Here is a 24,672-nt window from a genome sequence, read left to right as displayed (position 1 = left end):
ACACCGATGTTGCTGACAGTCAGTGGTATGACAGCTGACTTCACTAATAGCATTTGTGCAAATAACTGGAATTCATTATGAAGCCGTCTGTACTGTATACTGGATAATGAGAGCCATTTTCAATGTAATTACTATATTAGAGAAGTATGCTGACTACGACACACTTTGAGAGACACCTATAATAATAAGGAAAATATTCCTGTTTCCTGGAAAAGGAAGGAAAATAGCCAAAAAGTCAATTTGCTACAAAATTCCTCAAATACTGCATTTGATTGAAAATGTTTTCAATAGCATCTGGTTATGATAACTGGAATATGTGTTCAGAATAGAATTACATTGTGTTTGGAGTACAAGTCCCCAAAATCTGGAAACAGTGATGTAGAACAGGGTCCTTGTAACATTATAACAGAGAACCAACTGGCTTTTGAATTCCAAGGTAAATCATTTTGGTATGAGGTAACATAGTTTCATGACAGAGGCAGATACCTGGAATTGGAATGCATAACACTATCATACATTGGCAATTCCATTCCAGACTAACCTCCAATCTAATGCATGTAATAACCTTATGTATCCTGGCTGTTTAGGAGTACATGGTATGTGTTAGATGACTGTAGCATCCCTGACTGGGTAACAAAGCAGAGCCCACAGGTGACAGGCAGACATGGATGAAGCCGCGTCTGTGATTCTTGTGATCATTCGTTTCAGCGAATAGGATACATCTGTCTGACAATACGTTTCATAACTATCACTGAAAGCGATCTGTAAACAACATTGCCAATGAAATCACACATTTTATTCTGACTGCTTTATGCCAATGATCAAAAGGGTCTGGGAGGAAAAAAAGGATTCAGATCAACCAATTTTTTGTTGTTGTTTATAGACATATCTGGCAACGGAGGGTTGGCTTTGTTTATGACTTTGCAAAATAATCACAGCGTCTTGTGACAGGGTGCGTCATTTTGGATTTCGATGAGTTGCCAGCATGATGTTCATGTGTCAAATAGTTTGTTTCTTTTGGTGTTTTTAATATCAGTTAGCACTTCAGGATGCATTTCAACTGAATACCCACTGTATTGACGTCAGTTCAATATCTCGTTTTCATTTTAATTTGGTTGAGTTGTCAACTAACGTGAATTCAACGTGAAATCAACCAAAAATGTCACCCTATCATTTAGGTTAAAAGTTGGGTGAAGCCTCCCGGGTGGCGCAGTGGTTAAGGGCGCTGTACTGCAGCGCCAGCTGTGCCATCAGAGTCTGGGTTCGCGCCCAGGCTCTGTCGTAACCGGCCGCGACCGGGAAGTCCGTGGGGCGACGCACAATTGGCCTAGCGTCGCCCGATTTAGGGAGGGCTTGGTCGGTAGGGGTGTCCTTGTCTCATCGCGCACCAGCGACTCCTGTGGCGGGCTGGGCACAGTGTGCGCTAACCAAGGTGGCCAGGTGCACGGTGTTTCCTCCGGCGCATTGGTGCGGCTGGCTTCCGGGTTGGATGTGCGCTGTGTTAAGAAGCAGTGCGGCTTGCTTGGGTTGTGTATCGGAGGACGCACGACTTTCAACCTTCGTCTCTCCCGAGCCCGTACGGGAGTTGTAGCGATGAGACAAGATAGTAGCTACTACAACAATTGGATACCACGAAATTGGGGAGAAAAAGGGGTAAAAAAAAAAAAAAAAAAAAAAAAAAGAAGTGGGGTGAAAAAAATACATAAATCCCTTTTTGTAAATCCAATCAGTTTTCCACGTTGATTAAACATCACCAAATTTTTGGGTTGACATGACGTTGAAAATACTGTATATAGTTGTGTTCCAAAAAAGCACAAAGGTCTGTATGAACAAATACATGAAAAACATCACTCTATGCCTTTCAAACCCTTAAGAAAAACATCAAAACAACGAACACAACCAACAAGATTGACAATCTGCGAATCAACGATCCCTTTTTCTGTCCCTGTTTGTGCACTATGGCCCAGGGGCATGGCCGCAGGAAGATGGTTTTTTTTTTGGGGGGGGGCACCCCTACTTCCCAAGGCTATGCCAGGGGAACATTTTAAGTCAAATCCCAGCTGGTCCCAGTTTCCATCCTTGCCTCTATCTATACCACAAAACCCCTTTCCATTTCATTCCCAGTTCTTCCATTCACTTGCTCATTCATAGAGATGTTGCACAGCAGGGAACAGTGTCAGGATACAGGCTTTGGTACTCTTCTCTCTTTCCTGAATTGTCCCTGGCTCTTAGCTGTCAGCCAAACTAGCTGTGACTTCCCTGCAGGTACAGCTAATTAGCGGTGAGAGAGAGAAGTGTAGTGCGAGAGAGAGAGAGGGGGGGGCAGATGTGAAGTCCCTGTGGGGACAGTCCTCTCACAGTCCTCTCATAGCTCTACCTACTGGGCTGAGCTATCCTCACAACACCAAGTAACACTTTGGTCTTAATTGGTTTCATCCTGTGCTGTGTGGGGTTGTGTGTGGAAGCCAACTGGTTCTCTGAGCCCTGAGATTGAAGCTTCAAGTTCACAAGCTTTTTGGGAGGGCTCCCACAATATTTTTCCTACTGCATCCTACTGCAATATATTTGAGACTGGTCCTGTCTAGGTCCTGTCTAGATAATGTCTATCTGAATATGCATCACACTTTTCCCCTTAGTCAGAACAAACCACAAGAAGTCAGCATTCACTCAATCATCTTCCAGACCTTGTGTTCATCTTTTCCTAGTTACTTTGACTTATGAATTTGTAATTTAAAAAATTAAGTTGTGCTATGTGCCTGACAATATCTGATAAATGATTTTATGTTCTGGAATGATTTGGAATGAGGATCAGATTTTTTTATGGTCCTTCATAATGGATGGCTCAAGATGAAAGGAAAACGTATTACCAGTACCCACTGGATTTAGTACAGATAAGATACGCAAGTTGTAGAGATGAATCAACCAAAGCATCCACGTTCCTCTCAGACCTTAACATATCTAGCCCAATTCTTTAAAAAAAATATAATAATTGGCATTTCTCCCAATCTGGCTTTTAACAATGCTATGCTAAAGTGGACGGTGTCTTACTACGGTGCTGGTAATTTTGGAATTTGAAGTAAATAAAAGTGCTTTCATAAAAGAGTGCTTATCCAGTTGAAAATTAACACATTTTACAACCTCACTCAACAGAACATTACTTTGACAGGTGGGTACCAATTTTCACAGTTCCTTCACATTAGCAACAGTGTTGGATAACGTCACGTCCCCTTTTTCCGCTTGCACAATGCCTTGGTTGTTGCTGTACGGATAATGGGAAAGGCATCCATCTTCAATGGAGGCCAAAGATTTCACATCGGAACAGGGTCTCCATGAAGATCCATCAGAAAAACAGCAGGAAGGAAAGGGAGAATGTTTTCTAGAGACAGTAGTCTGGACAGACCTGAAATGAATGGTCCATGGCAGTCATTCCCTTTGCAGCGCCAGCAAGCATAGCCAACTCAAAGCTCAGAAATGTTTCTACAGAAAATAAAAACATGCAAAGGAACAAGAATCAAATGGTTGTGTCTATGATCTTGAACAGGTCAGTCCAACAGGGATCATGTATTTGACAGTGATACAAGCACGTGCCCCAAAGTCTTGTTATGGACTCCAACTCCATCCATATGGACTCCAACTTCTGGATTTTGCAGAATAAAAAAACAATAAGAGAACACTAAATATACTGACGAACAGGTGAAAAAAATAGATCTGTCATCAAACGTCACCTCTCAACTGAATCTGCCAACGCCACAGGGATTGTACCAATACCCTGTGCTGCCTTTTGGCAAAAAGTCAGCTCCTGATATTACTTTGTTTGGCCATTGTCATCATGAGCCTCCGTAGCTTTCGGAGGGAACGCACTGAGCGAACGTACCTCAATATATCAGCAGGCGAGAGACTAAAGAGGTCACCGCTCCCCTGGGAGGGGGTCTGTGAGGTTGGTGTTTACAGACCAAGTGTACCCTGTGTGAACCATCACGGTGCGGTAGCTGTTTCCCTCGGTTGGTTTCGAGAGAAGAGGGGAAAGAGGTGCTCTGCTGTGGTGGACATGTTGGAGGGGTGGTTGGCGGTGAGAGGTTAGACGGGGGCTTTCAGCCAAAGAAGAGTTTTGTTGGTCCTCAAACAGCCGATGACTGCTTGATGCTGTGGAAGCTGACCCTCGTGGGCGACGTGGGGATGGACATGGCGCGCGCCACTCGAGCCCTGATTGAATGCTTGTCCTGCCAGCGGTGCCATCTCTTCCTAACCGCAGAACGCACCTGAGAGGATAGCACAGAGGGCAAGAGAGAGAAGGAGAAAAAGAGAGAAAATAAAAATGGATTTTGGTTGGTCTGATGGTGTAATTGTTGACTAAAGAAACATTTCAGGGCAGAAACTACATAATCGGCAATGTCAGTTTGATTGAATACCACTTAAAGTTAACTGGCAGGTTAAGTGAGTTTCCATTGCATTGTTTTCACCTAATTCAAATATTTATCCCATACTTCCAAATTGTGGTAACCAAGGAGAAGAGGAGGACAGTGTTGGGACAATGCCATGGGGTTAAAACTTGTGCTACACCATGAGGACCACCCTGTATTCTCGAATAGCAAGTCAGTGACATGATGAGAACTACTTTCCTTATTTGCTTTCGGATCTTATTAACCTCATTAGAAGCCTAAACTTTGACTGGATGTATCAAAGGATACGTGTTACAGACTCTTTTTCTCACTAATAATTTAGTTTACAAAGGAGAAGAAGCACTATGTTCTTTGGCTCCCTGGTTTAAGTATGCTGAAAAGATCCAAATCTAAGTTCGGGTTGTTCCCCTTCTAAACTTATATTCATGACACGGTGTGCTCCATAGAGCTTCTACATCTTGAATACCATTCTCTTTCTTCAGCAGGAAAGTGTTTATGATTATGACAATTAACGCTCATAGGCATAATGTTTGTATCCATGATTCTACTAAAACGCAGGCATTACGTAAGACGCCTATCACATTCTCACAGGCTGGGAAGCTCTCCGCGTGTAGATGCCAGTATATTTATTTCAAGCCAACGTGTTTGTTTTTTCACCCGCTTCTAAAGAATTAGAGTAACAAAATAATAAATAATTAGAGTAACAAGCAGCTCTATCTTTTCACTTTATCTTATCATGTGATACCCTGCAGGGTCCTTTGGAACACTTCACACAGTTGGCTGTGGAATTGAAGGAATTGTGTCACAGAGGATGAGGACTGTGTACAGTAGGGGTGTGAATACAGTAAAGACATTTGTTTATGTCTGCGAATAGAGCCTTGAGTGTTTATTAGGGAGTACAGAATAATGATAACTGTATATTCATGATTATAGATAGAATAGCTGCCTGACAGTTGGAGTACAGTGTGGGAGTGCTGGAGTGATTTCATGGAAAAAAGGAAAAAGGAATCACTTTCCCGCTCTTTTCTCAGAGACTGGAAGCCTTTCACACATAAGAGGCTGTAATCAGGTTTCCATGTAAACTTTTTGTTAGAGTAAAGTTTGTTGGATAAAAAATGTCAGGCATGCTGGAAACATCTAATTTGTTGACAAAACCAAATATGTGGGATATTTTTTTTTGTCTGTGAAATAAAATGTGATAATTGCAGTAGAAACGCTTTTATCCACACATATTGACATACTACCATCATTTTGAAGTAAACTTGCATTCACGCTATGCTATGTTGTGCGTTCCTCCCACTGCGACTTGGCAAAGCATGCACAGTTTATTAGTTTATGAACTTCACAGGGTGGTGAAAGTGCACGGTAATGAGCTTGAAGCTCCTTTCCTATAACTATTGATGGTCTTAATTTGTATGGTAGGGACATGATTATCCATAATTAGATGCCAGTTGAAAAACAAAAATGATCCTGGTTTTATCCATAACCTTCTAATCTACCCTCCGAGCTGTATCTGTGAGCTGTTGGCTAGAGCTACAGTTGAAGTCGGAAGTTTACATACAGGTCATTAAAACTAGTTTTTCAACCACTCCACAAATGTCTTGTTTACAAAATATACTTTTGGCAATTCGGTTAGGACAACAACTTTGTGCATGAAACAAGTCATTTTTCCAACAATTGTTAACAGACAGATGATTTCACTTATAATTCACTGTATCACAAATCCAATGGGTCAGAAGTTTACATACACTAAGTTGACTGTCCCTTTGAACAGCTTGGAAAATTCCAGAAAATGATGTTATGGCTTTAGAAGCTTCTGATAGGCTAATTTACATAATTTTTGTCAATTGGAGGTGTACCTGTGGGTGTATTTCAAGGCCTACCTTCAAACTCAGTGTGTCTTTGCTTGGCATCATGGGAAAATCAAAATAAATCAGCTAAGATTTTCCTTGGGAGCAATTTCCAAACGCCTGAAGGTACCACGTTCATCTACAAACAATAGTATGCAAGTATAAACACCATGGGACCACGCAAATGTCATACCACTCAGGAAGAAGACGCGTTCTGTCTCCTAGAGATGAACGTACTTTGGTGCAAAAAGTGCAAATCAATCCCAGAACAACAGCAAAGGACCTTGTGAAGATGCTGGAGGAATCAGGTACAAAAGTATCTACATCCACAGTAAAAACGAGTCCTATATCGACATAACCTGAAAGGCCACTCAGCAAGGAAGAAGCCACTGCTCAAAAAAAAAAAAGCCAGACTACGGTTTGCAACTGCACACGGGGACAAAGATCGTACTTTTTGGAGAAAAAGTCTGATGGTCTGATGAAACAAAAATAGAACTGTTTGGTCATAATGACCATCATTATGTTTGGAGGAAAAAGGGGGAGGCTTGCAAGCCGAACAACACCATCCCAACTGTGAAGCATGGGGGTGGCAGCATCATGTTGTGGGGGTTCTTAGCTGCAGGAAGGACTGGTGCACTTCACAAAATGCTATGGCATCATAAAAAAGGAAAATTACGTGGATATATTGAAGCAACATCTCAAGACATCAGTCAGGAAGTTAAAGCTTGGTCGCAAATGGGTCTTCCAAATGGACAATGACCCCAAGCATACTTCCAAAGTTGTGGCAAAATGGCTTAAGGACAACAGAGTCGAGGCATTGGAGTGGCCATCACAAAGCCCTGACCTCAATCCCATAGAAAATTGGTGGGCAGAACTGAAAAAGCGTGTGCGAGCAAGGAGGCCTACAAACCTGACTCAGTTACACCAGCTCTGTCAGGAGGAATGGGCCAAAATTCACCCAACTTATTGTGGGAAGCTTGTGGAAAGCTACCCAAAACGTTTGACCCAAGTTAAACAATTTAAAGGCAATGCTACCAAATACTAATTGAGTGCATGTAAACTTCTGACCCACTGGGAATGTGATGAAAAAAATAAAGCTGAAATAAATCATTCTCTCTACTATTATTCTAACATTTACATAAAATGCACCACCACTTTAAAATAAAGTGGTGATCCTAACGGACCTAAGACAGGGAATTTTTACTAGGATTAAATGTCAGGAATTGTGAAAAACTGAGTTTAAACGTATTTGGCTAAGGTGTATGGGCACATGGGCACATTTGCTGTTTATCACACACTTTTTGTGCCAAAACTAGGATGGAAACTCATAGAACTTTTGGTTTTGTTCTGTAAATAAAAAGTTATATGACTATGTGTTTTTATGTGCCCTATGTCAAGAAGCATTGCTTTTTATCTGCAACAAGTCACGTTGATGGAAACACAGCTCTGATGGGAAAATTTGCATCTTTATGTTGATTTTAGAATATCCGCATGAAAATCTGTCACAAATTGGATGGAAAATGGATCCATTTAAAAGAAATGCCAACCAAGGCGGAGATTGTGGCATTAGTGAATGCATCTGTAAGTGAATGTGTGTGACTGTGTATACTCCAATGCTAGTGCCTAAAACACAGAGTGTTTTTGTCTATTACTGTTGTCAGTTTAATGACAACAAAGAAGAAGGCGGTAATATGTGTGAAAAGGTGTAGAGTTGAATGAATATAAACGATAACTCAGAAGAAAATGAGCAGAACAACAGATACAAACTGAGATGAATTGCTACCTTCAGTTCACTGAGGTAACCAATTCCAGAATTTCATAAGAGATATGCCGTTATTTTGTAGAACATAAAACTTTCAATATTACTGCAGTTTCCTGTGCTTTCCATTCTAATCATGTTTTATATCATACAGTGAGCTCAAAAGTATTGGGACAGTTACACATTTGTTTTGTCTTGCCTCTGTACTCCAGCCCTTTGGAAAAGGTCCTAGGCTGGAAAAGTTTAAGAACCCGTGTTGGTCTAATAACAGTATGCGGCTTTGTACCGTTTTGCTCTACTCTATAATTATTCACAGGTTACTGTGGGTAAATGTCAGATCTACGCAAATATGAGTTTCACATTTATTCCCATAAGGTTAGAGGTGATTACTGTAGTATAGGCTAGGCTGGGAGTTTGGCCTGCTCTTTTTCTTGTGCGTGGGTGGGCGTTAAAAATAAACTAGCCTATTGTCCTGACAGGTTGACAATCTTACACACAGCCTGCCATGAGTGTCAAACCATTAACATTTCAAAATAACCCCTTTGTAAGAGAAGGCAATTATGTAAAGCTATGAAGTCGCTGGAAATCACAGGATTTCAAATGTGACATTTCAATCTGGTTTTGGAACGCTTCACATGTGATGATGTTTCACATGTGGATTTTCATAAGTGATCACATAACCTTTCACATGTGGAATCATGTGTTATAGGAATATATGTTTTTGGTTTCACACTGGTTGTGGGAAGGAAGCCATATGTTTTCTGACCGGTAAAACTTAAAGTTTTTTTAAAACGTTCTGAGAATGGAAGTGAAAATTTTGCCTGTTCTGGGAATGATTTTTTTTAGGTTGCAGGGAGGTTCTGAGAACATTTTACTCTGACCACCACTTAGTTTCCATGGGATTCAATACATGTCATGACATTCAATATGTCCATCAGATTGTGGGGTCTAATGGCTTTGAAACACACTACAAAATGACTCCGTCCGGACTCTGGAATATTCAACAAATACACCATAACTACCACCACAATCCAGGTATTGCTTAAGTTTTTTCACACATGGGTTTTTACTCAGGGTTACACGCTTAGATACCCAACAGATCCATTTTCTCCCTGCTAGTGAGGTTAGCACAAGGTGAGTGCGTCTTTGTTTTTGGCTAGGCTAGATTTTCCCCTATCAGCAGGCTCTAAGTCTGTCATTCGAGTCAGGGTTGTGTGTAATTGCTTCAAGGGGTCTCCCAGCAGCATAGGAGCATAGTTATTAAAATAAGATTTTGGAGAAGAGAGAAGGTTAATCCCTCATCATGATTTCAGTGCAGTTGGTTAATATCAGTTAGGTCATTAGCCACTGTGTGAGTGTGAAGGAGAGCTGTACTAGATAGGAATGCTAAAAGTCGGCCGCGGCTGACTGGTACGGTTAAAGCAGCACTTCTTTCTACTCTCATCCCTACTGCTTGAGTAACAGCACTTCTTCTAGAACATCAGAGAAGGCTAGTCAATAACACGTGCTTGTGTGTCTGAGGTTAGCACTACTCTGGTTCTCCCTACCTTGTCGTTGATGAAAAAAAAGCAGGAAGAAAAACATTCGGTCCTCTCAGGCTTTGCTTCACAGATCGCTGATTGTTCATGATGACATTTGAACAACCGCTGAACTCCACCATTTGTCCTTTGGATGTATTCCCATGATACCATCGAGAGCAACAAATTAGCAGCTGCCTCGACATTAGTGACCCAACAGGAGACACAGAGGTTGATAGGCTAAGCAAACTGCCAGCACACGTCTATTGAGTGGCCACTTTTGCCCTAAGTAACTGCATCTCAGTGGGAGATATCTGCCATTCTAAGTGGCGTCATGCTAACGTACATTGATCTTTACTCAGCGTTAGTGTGTAGGCTTCATTTCATCCTTCCCGACTATCCATATAATGCTGAGGTAAAATAAATGCATTTATAAACCAAAATACTCGGATGAGTGATCCATGAGACATGACACGGGCAGTCTCCAGTTGAGACAGATTGCTCCAGGGAGAATGGGAGAGCTGAGAAGGAGGTAACTGCAATGTTTACATCAAGCTGTGTAGCAAGGCTACATTCACAGCTCTCCCAAAGGATTTGTCAGGTTTTAGGGCAAACAATCTTTTGTAACTCATGCGAGATTTAGGTTTCTCACCGATTTAATATTTTCTGATAAATCCATTTAGGCAAATTGGAAATGGCAGCCTATTCCTAATATACTACTCTACCTTTGACCAGGGCACCATGCAGCCTCTGACATGGGGGGTGTATATATGAGTTGGGCCGAGGTGAAGCTCATTGTGATCCTATTGATGCTGATGTTCAGTGGAGGCAATCTGTATGTCCAAGGTAACCCTGCTGCTAAGGCTTGCATTTTAGATGACACAATACATTTTTAGGGCATTTTTTAGCTCTGCATGAAATGGTGCCAAGTGGACATGTTTCCAATAGTCCTGGGAGGAATGAGAGGGAGGGGGGGATAAGGGGAGGAAGGGATTGGTTAAGAAAAAAGCATTTACGGATACAGTGTGAGCGGTGGGAGATCATGGGACAAAACGTTAATCTGCTTACCTCGCTGTTCAGGAAGCAGTAAAACACTGACACGAAAAAGCCCTGGAGGACAGAGACCGAGGGAAAGATGGCGAGAGGGGGTGAAGACAGAGATAAAGAGATGGAGAGGGGGAGGAGAGAGAAAGAGTGTTGAACATTGACGATAAAGATGAGCAGTGTGAGCAGCACGACATTGTACTACAAATATTTCTTTGACACCTTCACACACATTATACGTTTTATATATCGTTGTACGCTTTAGAATGTTGACAGCGTAAAACAAGTTCCCAAACCCTTTATAACACTTTGCATTGGGCCTGGGCATACCTGAAAAGACTCCAGAATGGAGTTGAAGTAGATGAAGACTATTTGGGCGACCTCATCCTCCCCTCCGGGGTTGACAAAAAATAGCATGTAGGTGATGCCCAGGAGAGGCAGCAGCACCAGAGTGGCCTTCACCGCTTTCCTGATGGACACAGTAACACAAGAGTCACGTTATTAAATAAAGACTTGGCCGCCAACTAGAGTCAATAAGACACAGACACGGAGTCGTACTAGCAACACAAATAGATGGCTAGAATAGACCTGCCAGACAACTAGTGAGTCAATACTAATTTGATAATGGCTGCCAAGTTTTTGGTTCTCCTGTTCAGTGATTGTATGGTTCATGAGAGCACTCACAATACTGGCGTGTGTAGTTTGGATTTATGGTGTCAACATACCTAGGGTAGTGATAATGTTTGTCAAGTTCCTTCAATACTTTGATTCCACACTGGGTGTGGGATTACATGTTCAAACCGTGACAAAAGTTCCCAGTTCACATGCATATTGCAATACCTCATAGTCCGCTATAACAGGTAGATTAATAACTCCCAATTTAATTATTCTGTTAACATATGTATGTTCTTAAAATTGCTATGATGAGACATAGATGTGCTGTGTGTTTGTTTTGTGCTTTCTTTGGGCTTTTGTGTGTGTGCGCGTGCCGTGCATGCCATGTGTATGCCGTGTGAACGCCTGTGTGCGTGTGTGTCATCCTCTGCCGCCCCATGGCGCTCTCGCACCTGTGAATGAGTGCGTGGCAGCTGTGCCCATCACCTGCATGCAGAAAGACCCCGATGTCAGCTGCTGAAAATGTTACCCAGCGCTGTCAGAGCTAGCATGTCGCCGTACTGCCATCTCATCTATACTGATGCGAATTGGGCACAAAAGGAATGTACAATTTCAATTTCTAACATGGCCTAAAGTAATGTGTCACTGACGAATTCTTTCAACTCATCCAACTCCCAGTTGAATAACAGTGGAAGTGCATTGCTGTGGTGCATACCAGCGATACGGCCCACCAAGGGGTTAATGTATGAGGACTAGGTCATGTTCTAGGTCACACTGGCTTCTCATCCATCAGCATATTATTCATCACAAGTGAAGTGCTGACCAGCAGAGTCCAATAGAGGAGCACTAGCAGAGGCTCAATGGCACAAGAGACACAAAATGGCACCCTATTCCCTACATAGTGCACTACTTTTGACCATGGCCGGCCCTGGTTAAAAGTACTGCACTATAAAGATAATAAGGCAGGCTGAAACCTGACTGAAGAGTAAGGAAGGCTGAGGCCAAATTGAATTTGCGCAATAAGAAGTGTGATTGACAAATGACTCCATTAAATTACAACAATGAGCGAGGATGTTTGCTTGGCTATTTTCCAGGCAGATGACCCCATGCAGTGTCTGTGACTCTGGTTTCATTATCCAAAGAGTCAGTCAAACCGTCTGATCTTACTGTACCAATAAAAGGTGTGAAAGTTATTATTGCTTATGAATAGTCAGCATGGTGTGTTAGCCAGTTGTGGAAATCTAAGGAGCTGGTATACAGTAGCTGTGAAGGGTGTGATGGTTTCTGATGATGCAGCCACACACACGCACACACACGTGCTCGTGCAGACGCACACACACTCCCACCCCACCTGCCTCCACACAACAATCAATTACTGCAACTCAACCAGACAGGTATCGATTCTTAGGTTTCTTCCAGCGAGGCCATTGATGTTTTTTTTTCGGTGTGCATTAATTAACAGCCCATTGATGTTTACTTTAAAGCTGGGGCTGCCCCAGCTGACCCTGGCTATACATCCCAATCCCTACTGCCTATAGAAAGTCTACACCCCTTTTCAATTATTTTCCACATTTTGTTGCTTTTACAAAGTGGGATTGAAAATACTGATCAGAAAATACTGTTTAGAAGTTAATAAAAATGTAATAATAAAAATATTGTCATTGCATAAGTACTCACCCCCTTTGTTTAGGCAAGCCTAAATAAGTTCATAAGTCAAATTTGGCTTAACAAATAGTATAGTAAGTTATATGGACTAATAGGGGTTGACATATTTTGTGACTACTCCTTCCTCTGTCCCCATACATACAGCATCTGTAAGGTCCCTCAGTCAAGTATTACATTTCAAGCACATATTCAACTACAAAGACCAGGGAGCTTTTCAAAAGCCTCTTAAAGAAGGGCAATGATTGGTAGTTGGGTAACACTAACAAATCAGACATTGAATATATCTTTAAGCATTGGTCAAGTTAATAACTATGCTGTGGATGATGTATTAAACCTCCCAGACACATCAAAGACGCAGTCGTGCTTCTGTACTGAGGTGCAGGACAGGAAGGAAACTGCTTAAAGATGTCATCCATGAGGCCATTGGTGATGTTAAAACCGCTACAGAGTTCAATGGCTGTGATGGGAGAAAAACTACAACATTGTAGTGACTCCACCATAATTACCTAAATGACAGAGTGAAAAGAATATAAAATATAAAAAACATGCATATGTATGCAACAAGGCACAAAAGTCATAAAAAAAAAAAAAATACAAAACAAGGAATACACTTTTGGCCTAAATGCAAGGCCTTACGTTTGCAGAAAATCCAACACAGCACATCACTCAATAACTGGCTCCTTATTTTCAAGCATGGTGGTGGCTACATCATGGTATGGGTATGCTTGACATCGGCAAAGACTGGGATGGAGCTAAGCAAAATATCCTAGAGGAACACCTGCTTCAGTCTGCTTTACACCAGACACTGGGAGAGGAATTCACCTTTCAGCAGGACAGTAACCTACAATTCAAAGCCACATCTACACTAGAGTTGCTTACCAGGAAGAGAGTGAATGTTCCTGAGTGGGAAAGTTACAGTTTTGACTTAAATCTGCGCCAAGACTTTAAAATGGCTGCCTAGCCATGATCCCCAACAACTTGACAGCGTTTTACGAATTTTGAAAATAATAATGGTTAACTATTGTACAGTACAGGTGTGCAAAGCTCTTATGAGACTTACCCAAGAAGACTCAAAGCTGTAATCGCTGCCAAAGGTGATTCTAACAGGTATTGACTCAGGGGGGGGAATACTTATCTCATCAAGGTATATTAGTGTTTTATTGTTATAAAATAAAAAACGTATTCCCCTTTAACATGTAGATGGTCTAGATAGTTGACAATAAAATAACAATTAAATGCATGTTAACCCCACTTTGGCCTGTTCAAAAGTAGTGCACTGTAAAGGGAGTTTGCAGCCCTGGTTCTGGCTCACCTGTACTGTATTGTCTCTGAGGTGGTGGAGGCTCTCAGCTTGGTCATGAGGATTCTCACAATGTTGAAGAGGAATATGAAGTTGATCTGGAAACAGAGAGAAAATAAGAATTTAGAATTGGTCAGTATTTAAATTGGTCAGTTATGAGAGAGAAACATTTAATAAAACAATATTTGTCTGCGCTGGAAATAACTGTAGTGGGCTTTAAGTGATGCAAGGAGACCGGTGCCAAATAAAATCAATATTTATTTTTATTTTTTACTGAGTGGTATAGATTATAAATCTGTTAAATCTGCATGGGAAAGACAAACACTTGGGGAAAGCTGTCATCAAGGCAACGGGTGGCTACTGTGAAGAATCTCCAATCTCAAATACATTTCAATTTGTTTAACACTTTTGTGGTTACTACATGATATATGTATGTGTTATTTCATAGACTTGATGTCTTCACTATTATTCTACAATGTAGAAAATAGTCAAAGAAAAACCCTGGAATGAGTAGGTGTCTCAACTTTTGATCGTGCTACTTTTGCAATGAGCGCTGCATCTCAAACAGAATTCTCCAACATAATTCTGAGCAAACTAATAAATATCAAATGAAAACCATCTGCCAAACAACGAGTAACGGTCTTAGGATGATTGACTGTGGTTTTAAGGGAAAATCAATCATATACATTTTTTTACATTGAAATATAGCCTGCTAGTTGTACGATATTTTAAATCGTGTTCCAACGCTGTGTGAGTATCTGATGAGTTATATAGGGAAAAGGCATGAGATAATAGCTCACATATTTAAACTTGCTTAAGGGGGGGATATGTGTTAAGATAGTTAAGCTGAGCTAAAACAGTTACAGTTTAGCATTCTGCAAATCATATACTATTCATATATATTCCTCATACGTCATATTCATTCCAAATGACCCAGTCAGTTCTGCGTATGTGTAGTAGGTGTCACGTCATTCAAATAGCTTCACATGTGCGTGAGGGTGTACGTTGGAAGGCTGCGGTATAAAGTTCACACACCATCGACCTTTCTACTGTTTGTTTTGAAGCAATTACTTGACCTCGAAACACAATTTTTTTCTTGAGTGAACAGTAATGTTGTTTTGGCAGTTTTCAACGACAAGGCTAGAACACTATGTCTATACAAGGAGGAGAAATGTGAAAAGGATTGTGTAACACTGTCTTACCAGCAACACCAGGATCATTGGGCCCTGGTAGATGTAATCTGTGTACACTCCTGCCTTCTTCCCAAACCAGCACCTGCAATTTAGAACACAGAGAATTGAGCCAATCATACTGGACGATGTCAGAAGGTCAACCAATCACATTTTTTCAATGACAAAGCAGACTGCTTTGGAAAAGTAGACACACTCCAAGGGGATGAGAAGCTCCAGATTCACTCATTCTACAGACTCAATTCAGTGGAGTGAATTATTAATTTGTTCTGTCTTCACCTTGTTGTTAGAGAGAGAGAGAGAACTGTGTCTGGATAGAGGCTTGTTTTTGTCCCGCTGAGCATTATGAAAAACAAACTAACAGGATTCGGAGGGTGGGTATCACGGCAACCCGTGTGTAAGCGAGACACTCCGATGTGATGAAGAGGAAACTGTCAGATTCCTGTTGAGGCGATAATGAAATATACCCCCGGACAGAACACTAGTCTGTCGCAGGGCCTTACCCATAGAAGCGGGAAGTAGGGTAGGGGTGCTGCGATTTTTTTATTTGACGGGGGTGAGGGACACGTTTTTACCCAGGCTGCAGACTGTTAGACTGGCTATATTGGTCCGCTAATACAGGACTATTAAAGGCCCACTGCACTATTTTTCAGACTTATCAGGGGGTGCTGCAGCACCCTCAGCACCCCTACTTCCCATGGCTACGGCCGTTAAATCTCCTTAATGCTGAGTGCAAAGCAGAGACGCATCAAGTCCCATCTTTAAACTCTTTGGTATGATTCAGCTGATGATCAAACTCCCAACCTTCCAATCTAAGGGTGGACACTAACCACAATGCCACTGAGTTATGATGAAGTGTCTTGCTATAAAAGAAGCATTTAAATCAGAGTTATATCTTTGACTGCAGGTACGTATCTTTTGAGCAAATGATTTATCTTATCTGATGTGTCATCATGGGATCTTCACACACTAATGCTCTAATGACATTATTTCTCATCATAAAACACATCTATAGTACATTTCTAAGGTCTCATCAATGGATCATTACTACAGTAATGGTATAACCGACACATTCATCTATTATTTATTGGGCACACTAGGTCACTCTCAGATTAGCGTTCACATTGGTAATGGGTATGGATTCACATTGGTCAATGGATCCCATATTCTGTAGCAGGATAGTGTTTTTCATCATGAATCTTGTTCTGGAGGCAACTCTGCAGAGTGGTCACTAGCTGGCACAGCCACAAATTCCCAAAATTTGATTTTAAACCTAACCTTAATCCTAACCTTACCCACACTGATAGCCCGAATGCCTAACCCTAACCTAAAATTAAAACCAAAAAGGCAATTGTTTTCATAAACTTTTACAATACAGCCAATTTTGACTTTGCAGCTGGCCTATCTGAGGGGAAATTGCAATGTTCTGCCACCTAGACAAGACTCATGACAATAAATGTCAACCTGCTATTCTGTATGCAGAGCAATTACAGGTTACAGGTAACAGACTCCCTTAAAATGAGGATGAATTGATTGTTTAATGCAGAAAGTTAAGGAGATGATTGGGTGACATCCATCTCTCATCCACTACAAGTATCACTCTGATGGATCTGAGGGGAGCTAGACACGGACAAGATTGTTGCCTGATTCCAAAGACAAATGGATTGCACAGGGGCATAAATAGAGATGGAGAGAATGAGAAATAAAAAAAATGTACTTACTTTTCATTGTCGTAGTAAAGCTTGCCAATGGCCCATGCAATGATGATTGGAAGAGGGATGCCTGTAAAACATCACACATGGTCTCTGTTACAGTTGACTTCCATTCTTTGTGATCAGTCGAATGAATAAATCAATGCACATCCGTCTTTCCTGCGATCAACTAAGTGTAGGCTACTCACACCACCCGATGCAGATGAACATCCACTTGCGTAGCTTGTCGGTGGAGTAGGTGAGCACGATTGCTGTATGCAGGTAGCAACCCTCCCCAAACATCCAGAAGAAGTTTGTCACGTGGAAATAGTTATAGGCTGCCGTGACCAGCCGGCACCACAACTTTTATAGAGAGGAAGGAAAGAATAACAAAAAAAGATTAAGGATAGTAAAAATATAAACGTGAGAGTAAAGGCACCACTGGTTCCCTTTCCTGACTCCTTAGGGGGTTATTGCTTATTGGAAAAACGATCTGGCCTGCGTCTGAAATGGTGCCCTGTAGGCCCTTGTCAAAAGTAGTGCACTATATAGGGAATAGGGTTCCATTCTGGATGCAGCCCTGGTTCTTTATGGACACATTGATTTAAGCTTGAATAGTCTTTGAAAATGGTGAAGAACATCTCCTACTACATTCCCATTAAAGTGAGCTAAGAAAATTATGGTTAATATAGCTATTATCTGATCAATATTGTAGGGCAAAATATTGTGGTTGTGCAACATTGCGATGTTGACCCATGGTTCATTTTCATAAAATATGAACCTGCAGCATTAATTATTCAAATTGACACAAACAATAAATAATGTCTGATAATACATTTGGTGAAAGTAATGAGCATTACAAACCAAAAACATGGAGATAAGATAGATATTGTGCACTTCTCGCCAGCTGTTACTTCCTTCCCAAGGTTGCGTTACTCCCACGGGCAGGTAGAAAAAAGTAACGTTTTGGTATTTCTATTCTTGGTCTATTTAATTGAAACTAATTTACTACAGAAATGAAATGACAGTTGCTAACGGTAGAGGACCTGTATATGTTGTTTGTCATAAAATATGGTATCTCTAGCTCTATCGATCTCTGAGTAATTAGGAAAAATATGAAAAGTGTGAGTTTTGACCCTGTTCTTCCCGACGTCAATTCAACGTCGGTTCAATGGAATTTCATTTGAAATGACATGGAAACAACATTTCAACCAGTGTGTGCCCAGTTAGTAGTCTCTCTAAAAAACACTCAACCTGCGAGTGAAACTCCACCGTGCAATCCTTATTTAACATATGCAGCTTGTTTGAGCGTCTCTATCGTGCACTGAGTAGTGACAAAAAGACTCTTTGAATGTTTCCAATTTGGAACTGGTTCTTAGGCAGATGTTTGGCAAACAAAGGTCACCGCAGCAGTTTAAGAAACGCAGATTTGACCCCCTGCATTACTTGTTAAACTGCATCATAGCTCTCACTTCCCATGGCCTACGGCAGTCTGAATCATCCTACACTGTAGGATCCTACACTATACAGTGCCTTGCGAAAGTATTCGGCCCCCTTGTGACCTTTTGCCACATTTCAGGCTTCAAACATAAAGATATAAAACTGTATTTTTTGTGAAGAATCAACAACAAGTGGGACACAATCATGAAGTGGAACGACATTTATTGGATATTTCAAACTTTTTTAACAAATCAAAAACTGAAAAATTGGGCGTGCAAAATTATTCAGCCCCTTTACTTTCATTGCAGCAACTCTCTCCAGAAGTTCAGTGAGGATCTCTGAATGATCCAATGTTGACCTAAATGACTAATGATGATAAATACAATCCACCTGTGTGTAATCAAGTCTCCGTATAAATGCACCTGCACTGTGATAGTCTCAGAGGTCCGTTAAAAGCGCAGAGAGCATCATGAAGAACAAGGAACACACCAGGCAGGTCCGAGATACTGTTGTGAAGAAGTTTAAAGCCGGATTTGGATACAAAAAGATTTCCCAAGCTTTAAACATCCCAAGGAGCACTGTGCAAGCGATAATATTGAAATGGAAGGAGTATCAGACCACTGCAAATCTACCAAGACCTGGCCGTCCCTCTAAACTTTCAGCTCATACAAGGAGAAGACTGATCAGAGATGCAGCCAAGAGGCCCATGATCACTCTGGATGAACTGCAGAGATCTACAGCTGAGGTGGGAGACTCTGTCCATAAGATAACAATCAGTCGTATATTGCACAAATCTGGCCTTTATGGAAGAGTGGCAAGAAGAAAGCCATTTCTTAAAGATATCCATAAAAAGTGTTGTTTAAAGTTTGCCACAAGCCACCTGGGAGACACACCAAACATGTGGAAGAAGGTGCTCTGGTCAGATGAAACTTTGAAACAAAATTTTACTTTTTGGCAACAATGCAAAACGTTATGTTTGGCGTAAAAGCAACACAGCTGAACACACCATTCCCACTGTCAAACATGGTGGTGGCAGCATCATGGTTTGGGCCTGCTTTTCTTCAGCACGGACAGGGAAGATGGTTAAAATTGATGGGAAGATGGATGGAGCCAAATACAGGACCATTCTGGAAAAAAACCTGATGGAGTCTGCAAAAGACCTGAGACTGGGACAGAGATTTGTCTTCCAACAAGACAATGATCCAAAACATAAAGCAAAATCTACAATGGAATGGTTAAAAAATAAACATATCCAGGTGTTAGAATGGCCAAGTCAAAGTCCAGACCTGAATCCAATCGAGAATCTGTGGAAAGAACTGAAAACTGCTGTTCACAAATGCTCTCCATCCAACCTCACTGAGCTCGAGCTGTTTTGCAAGGAGGAATGGGAAAAAAATTCAGTCTCTCGATGTGCAAAACTGATAGAGACATACCCCAAGCGACTTACAGCTGTAATCGCAGCAAAAGGTGGCGCTACAAAGTATTAACTTAAGGGGGCTGAATAATTTTGCACGCCCAATTTTTCAGTTTTTGAAATGTTAAAAAAGTTTGAAATATCCAATAAATGTCGTTCCACTTCATGATTGTGTCCCACTTGTTGTTGATTCTTCACAAAAAAATACAGTTTTATATCTTTATGTTTGAAGCCTTAAATGTGGCAAAAGGTCGCAAAGTTCAAGGGGGCCGAATACTTTCGCAAGGCACTGTACCTCTCAACAAATCCAAAGTCAATGTAGATGAGCTATCTTAATTGAATCACTCTGTTGCGCAGCAGAAAATGCGAATTGTAGTGTATTTGAGGATTAAAAATGGTTCTAAAGTTAGCAATTTCCACTTTGAAATGTAAAACTATTTGTCCTAAAGAAACAGTAATCAACATCTACAAAAACGTTCATGAATTAAAATCCACATAATAATTCACATTCTCTGCGGGATAATTTTCATGCTGTGAGAAACTAGTCAATTTAAGATAGTACACATCTGTATGCCACTTTTAACACTTCAATCCCTATCTTCTTTGACAAATAATGAGACCAGATCATTGAGAGTCACTTGGGAGTTATTTTGGATTGAGAGAGTCAGAGAATGGCACTTGGGGGAGTCTGGACTAGGTGTCTACAGCTGGGAGATAAGACAGGAGATCTGTCAGTCTTTAATCTCTCTCTGAAGACGGACGAGAGACAACTCATTGGGAGATGATGTCAGTTCGGAAGGAGGGGGGAGATGCTCCCATTTGGCGTTTGATCAAAAGTAGCAAAGTCCACCTCTGAAGGCCTGTGATGAATGTGTTGTCTAAGTGTTGAACTATAGTAGTTTCATTTAAATTCCCTAACAAACGTAAGACTAGAGGCTTAGACGAGAACTCCTTATTGTCATGCAGGTCGGGAGTGGTCTTGGGTCACAATCAAAATAAGTTTTTCCCAATCAGGTGTTACTTATTTACCTGCTTTTCACGACAATAAGAACAAATATTTGAATTTAGCATTTGTTCAGGTAGTTATTCATATGGTACCCAGTACTATAGTAAGGAGTTTGAAAAATCTTGACTCGCATTTTATCTTGCTTCCCCACTTACTTCAAGGACATACCGAAAGACTCCCTGACCCGGTACTACCCATCAAATCATCACACAGAAAATGGGACTCTACAGCCAGCAATCTCAGTGTATTTGGGCTAAGATCCCAATTCCCTCCACTCTACCCCTTGTGTAGTCTAAAGGCATTTCAGGGCAGCTGTCAAATCAGGATTGCAGTTCATTCAATTTTTTCATTTTTAATCGGTGAGAGACTCTCAGTGTGATTAGTGAAGTGGGGCCGTGGTCGAGTGTAGTAGCGTGATATCGTTACCGTCCTATTTTCGCAGGGTGAACCCAGTGTACCAAGGACAAGAAAAAACACAATCACAGCTTTCATAAGTGAAAAATAACTCTCCTTAGGTTCGAGAGTTGCTTTTGACCTAGACAACTCCCCTTTTGAAAATAGGACGAGAATCTTCTTTCGAGACCCACATGTGTCTGACAACAGCTGATAAACAGGGAGTTACTTTGGATTGAGAGAGTCAGAGAATGGCACCGTTGACTTGTGCTGTTGCTTTTAACACATTACATATTAGCCCTGACTTATGTACTATGCTGTGTTCCTCTGCAGGTCACTTGCTCCACAACCTAGCACAAATAATTAATTAAGTGAGCCGTCAAGCCTTCGTCTTTCAACTGACAAGCAGAACTTCTCAAGGCAAATAGCTGACGGCAGCCATTCTGCAGCAGGGTCTGGGAGACTAGTCAGGATCGAGGGAAAGATGTACAGATGTGCAAAGTACAGAGAGATCCTTGATGAAAACCTGCTCCAGAGCGCTCAGGACCTCAGGACAATGACCCTTATCACACAGCCAAGACAACACAGGAGTGGCTTCAGGACAAGTCTCTGAATGTCCTTGTGAGTTGCCCAGCCAGAGCCCGGACTTGATACCAGATCAAAAATCTCTGGAGAGACCTGAAAATAGCTGTGCAGCGATGCTCCCCACCCAACCTGGCAGAGCTTGAGAGTATCTGCAGAGAAGAATGGAAGAAACTCCCCAAATACAGGTGTGCCAAGCATTGTAGTGTCATACCCAAGAAGACTCGAGGCTGTAATCGCTGCCAAAGGTGCTTCAACATAGTACTGAGTAAAGGGTCTGAATACTTATGTAAGTGTGATATTTCAGTTCTACATTTTTTATACATTTGCAAACATTTATAAAAACTAGTTTTTGCATTGTCATTATGGGTTATTGTGTGTAGATCGATGAGGGAAAAACTATTTCATTAATTTTAGAATAAGACTAACGTAACAAAATGTGGAAAAAGTTTCTAACATTTCATACATTTTGGATTTTCCAAATGTTCATGTCAATGGAATGTGGTCTAAGAAAAAACACCAGAAAGAAACCTAATCAGTAAGTCATTGATCTTTACATATTAGGCCTGACTTATGTACTATGTACTATGCTGTGTTCCTCTGCAGGTCACTTGCTCCACGACCTAGCACAAATAATTCATTAAACGAGCCGTCAAGCCTTCGTCTTTCAACTGACAAGCAGAACTTCTCAAGGCAAATAGCTGACGGCAGCCATCTTGTTTCTTCTCAGAATAGAAGAAGAATAGATGGAGGAGGAGGGCTGACTGACTGGATCACTGTTTTTATTTTTTACCTTTTCCCCCTTTTTCTTCCCAATATCATGATATCTAATTGGTAGTTACAGTCTTGTCCCATCGCTGCAACTCCAGTACGGACTCAGAAGGACTTGCTAGAGCTCGATGGGACAAGGGACATCCCAGCCGGCCAAACCTCCCCTAACCTGGACGACGCTGAGACAATTGTGCACTGCCTCATTAGTCTCCCGGTCGCGGCCGGAATCGAGCCGTGATCTGTAGTGACGTCTGTAGCACTGCAGTGCCTTAGACCGCTGCTCCACTCAGGAAGCCCCTGGGTCGCTTTGAGCGCGCTCAGCTTGCACAAGCAATAACATCGAGGCAGGCGAGCTGAGGGGCAATTAACAGTGAACCAGGATTAGTTGTGTGTGTGTGTGTGTGGTGCATTTTCCTGGCATGGTTTAGGTCCACTCATCCCCTTAGAGGGTTAGGTAAACATCAATAAATACACAGCCAGCAGCCCTTCCGTATGATCACCTTCAACCTTATGGTGAAGCACTTCTATCCTGATGGGAGTGGTTTCTTACAGGATGACAATGCCCCCATCCACAGAGCACAAGTGGTAACTGAATGGTTGTTTAGCATATGCCTTGGCCATCTCAGTCACCCGATTTGAACACTTGCCAAGGCACATTGAAGCTGTTTTAACGACTTTTGATGGCGCTCTATTAAGACACTTTATGATGGTGTTTCCTTTATATTGGCAGTTACCTGTATTTACAGTGGGGCAAAAAAGTATTTAGTCAGCCACCAATTGTGCAAGTTCTCCCACTTAAAAAGATGAGAGAGGCCTGTAATTTTCATCATAGGTACTTTTCAACTATGACAGACAAAATGAGAAGAAAAAAAATCCAGAAAATCACATTGTATGATTTTTAATGAATTTATTTGCAAATTATGGTGGAAAATAAGTATTTGGTCAATAACAAAAGTTTATCTCAATACTTTGTTATATACTCTTTGTTGGCAATGACAGAGGTCAAACGTTTTCTGTAAGTCTTCACAAGGTTTTCACACATTGTTGCTGGTATTTTGGCCCATTCCTCCATGCAGATCTCCTCTAGAGCAGTGATGTTTTGGGGCTGTTGCTGGACAACACAGACTTTCAACTCCCTCCAAAGATTTTCTATGGGGTTGAGATCTGGAGACTGGCTAGGCCACTCCAGGACCTTGAAATGCTTCTTACGAAGCCACTCATTCGTTGCCCGGGCGGTGTGTTATGGATCATTGTCATGCTGAAAGACCCAGCCACGTTTCATCTTCAATGCCCTTGCTGATGGAAGGAGGTTTTCACTCAAAATCTCATGATACATGGCCCTATTCATTCTTTCCTTTACACGGATCAGTCGTCCTGGTCCCTTTGCAGAAAAACAGCCCCAAAGCATGATGTTTCCACCCCCATGCTTCACAGTAGGTATCTTTGGAAACACGACGAGTTGAGTTTTTACCAAAAAGTTATATTTTGGTTTCATCTGACCATATGACATTCTCCCAATCTTCTTCTGGATCATCCAAATGCTCTCTAGCAAACTTCAGACAGGCCTGGACATGTACTGGCTTAAGCAGGGGGACACGTCTGGCACTGCAGGATTTGAGTCCCTGGCGGCGTAGTGTGTTACTGATGGTAGACTTTGTTACTTTGGTCCCAGCTCTCTGCAGGTCATTCACGAGGTCCCCCTGTGTGGTTCTGGGATTTTTGCTCACCTTTCTTGTGATCATTTTCACCACGGGGTGAGATCTTGCGTGGAGCCCCAGATCGAGGGAGATTATCAGTGGTCTTGTATGTCTTCCATTTCCTAATAATTGCTCCCACAGTTGATTTATTCAAACCAAGCTACTTACCTATTGCAGATTCAGTCTTCCCAACCTGGTGCAGGTCTACAATTTTGTTTCTGGTGTCCTTTGACAGCTCTTTGGGCTTGGCCATAGTGGAGTTTGGAGTGTGACTGTTTGAGGTTGTGGACAGGTGTCTTTTATATGGATAACAAGTTCAAACAGGTGCCATTAATACA

At 41.5% G+C, this 24,672-nt stretch overlaps 1 protein-coding gene across 1 annotated transcript in view; it reads right to left on the bottom strand.

Annotated features, from left to right (window-relative positions):
- Positions 1–2,386: 2,386 nt before the first annotated feature.
- Positions 2,387–24,672, bottom strand: part of LOC139423892 (corticotropin-releasing factor receptor 1-like) — a 155,588-nt gene continuing 133,302 nt past the window's right edge. The window contains exons 8-14 of the mRNA XM_071175533.1: positions 17,241–17,394; positions 17,062–17,122; positions 15,353–15,425; positions 14,163–14,248; positions 10,901–11,039; positions 10,595–10,636; positions 2,387–4,259 (exon numbers count right to left, since the gene is read on the bottom strand). Of these exons, the coding sequence (XP_071031634.1) occupies positions 4,119–4,259; positions 10,595–10,636; positions 10,901–11,039; positions 14,163–14,248; positions 15,353–15,425; positions 17,062–17,122; positions 17,241–17,394 (696 nt within the window). The 3' untranslated portion in view covers positions 2,387–4,118. The remainder of the gene's footprint in view (positions 4,260–10,594; positions 10,637–10,900; positions 11,040–14,162; positions 14,249–15,352; positions 15,426–17,061; positions 17,123–17,240; positions 17,395–24,672) is intronic.

This window comes from Oncorhynchus clarkii, chromosome 13 (assembly GCF_045791955.1).
Source record: "Oncorhynchus clarkii lewisi isolate Uvic-CL-2024 chromosome 13, UVic_Ocla_1.0, whole genome shotgun sequence".
Classification (NCBI taxonomy): domain Eukaryota; kingdom Metazoa; phylum Chordata; class Actinopteri; order Salmoniformes; family Salmonidae; genus Oncorhynchus; species Oncorhynchus clarkii.
Note: the sequence above shows the minus strand (reverse complement) of the source record. Positions and strands in the feature narration are given on the sequence as shown.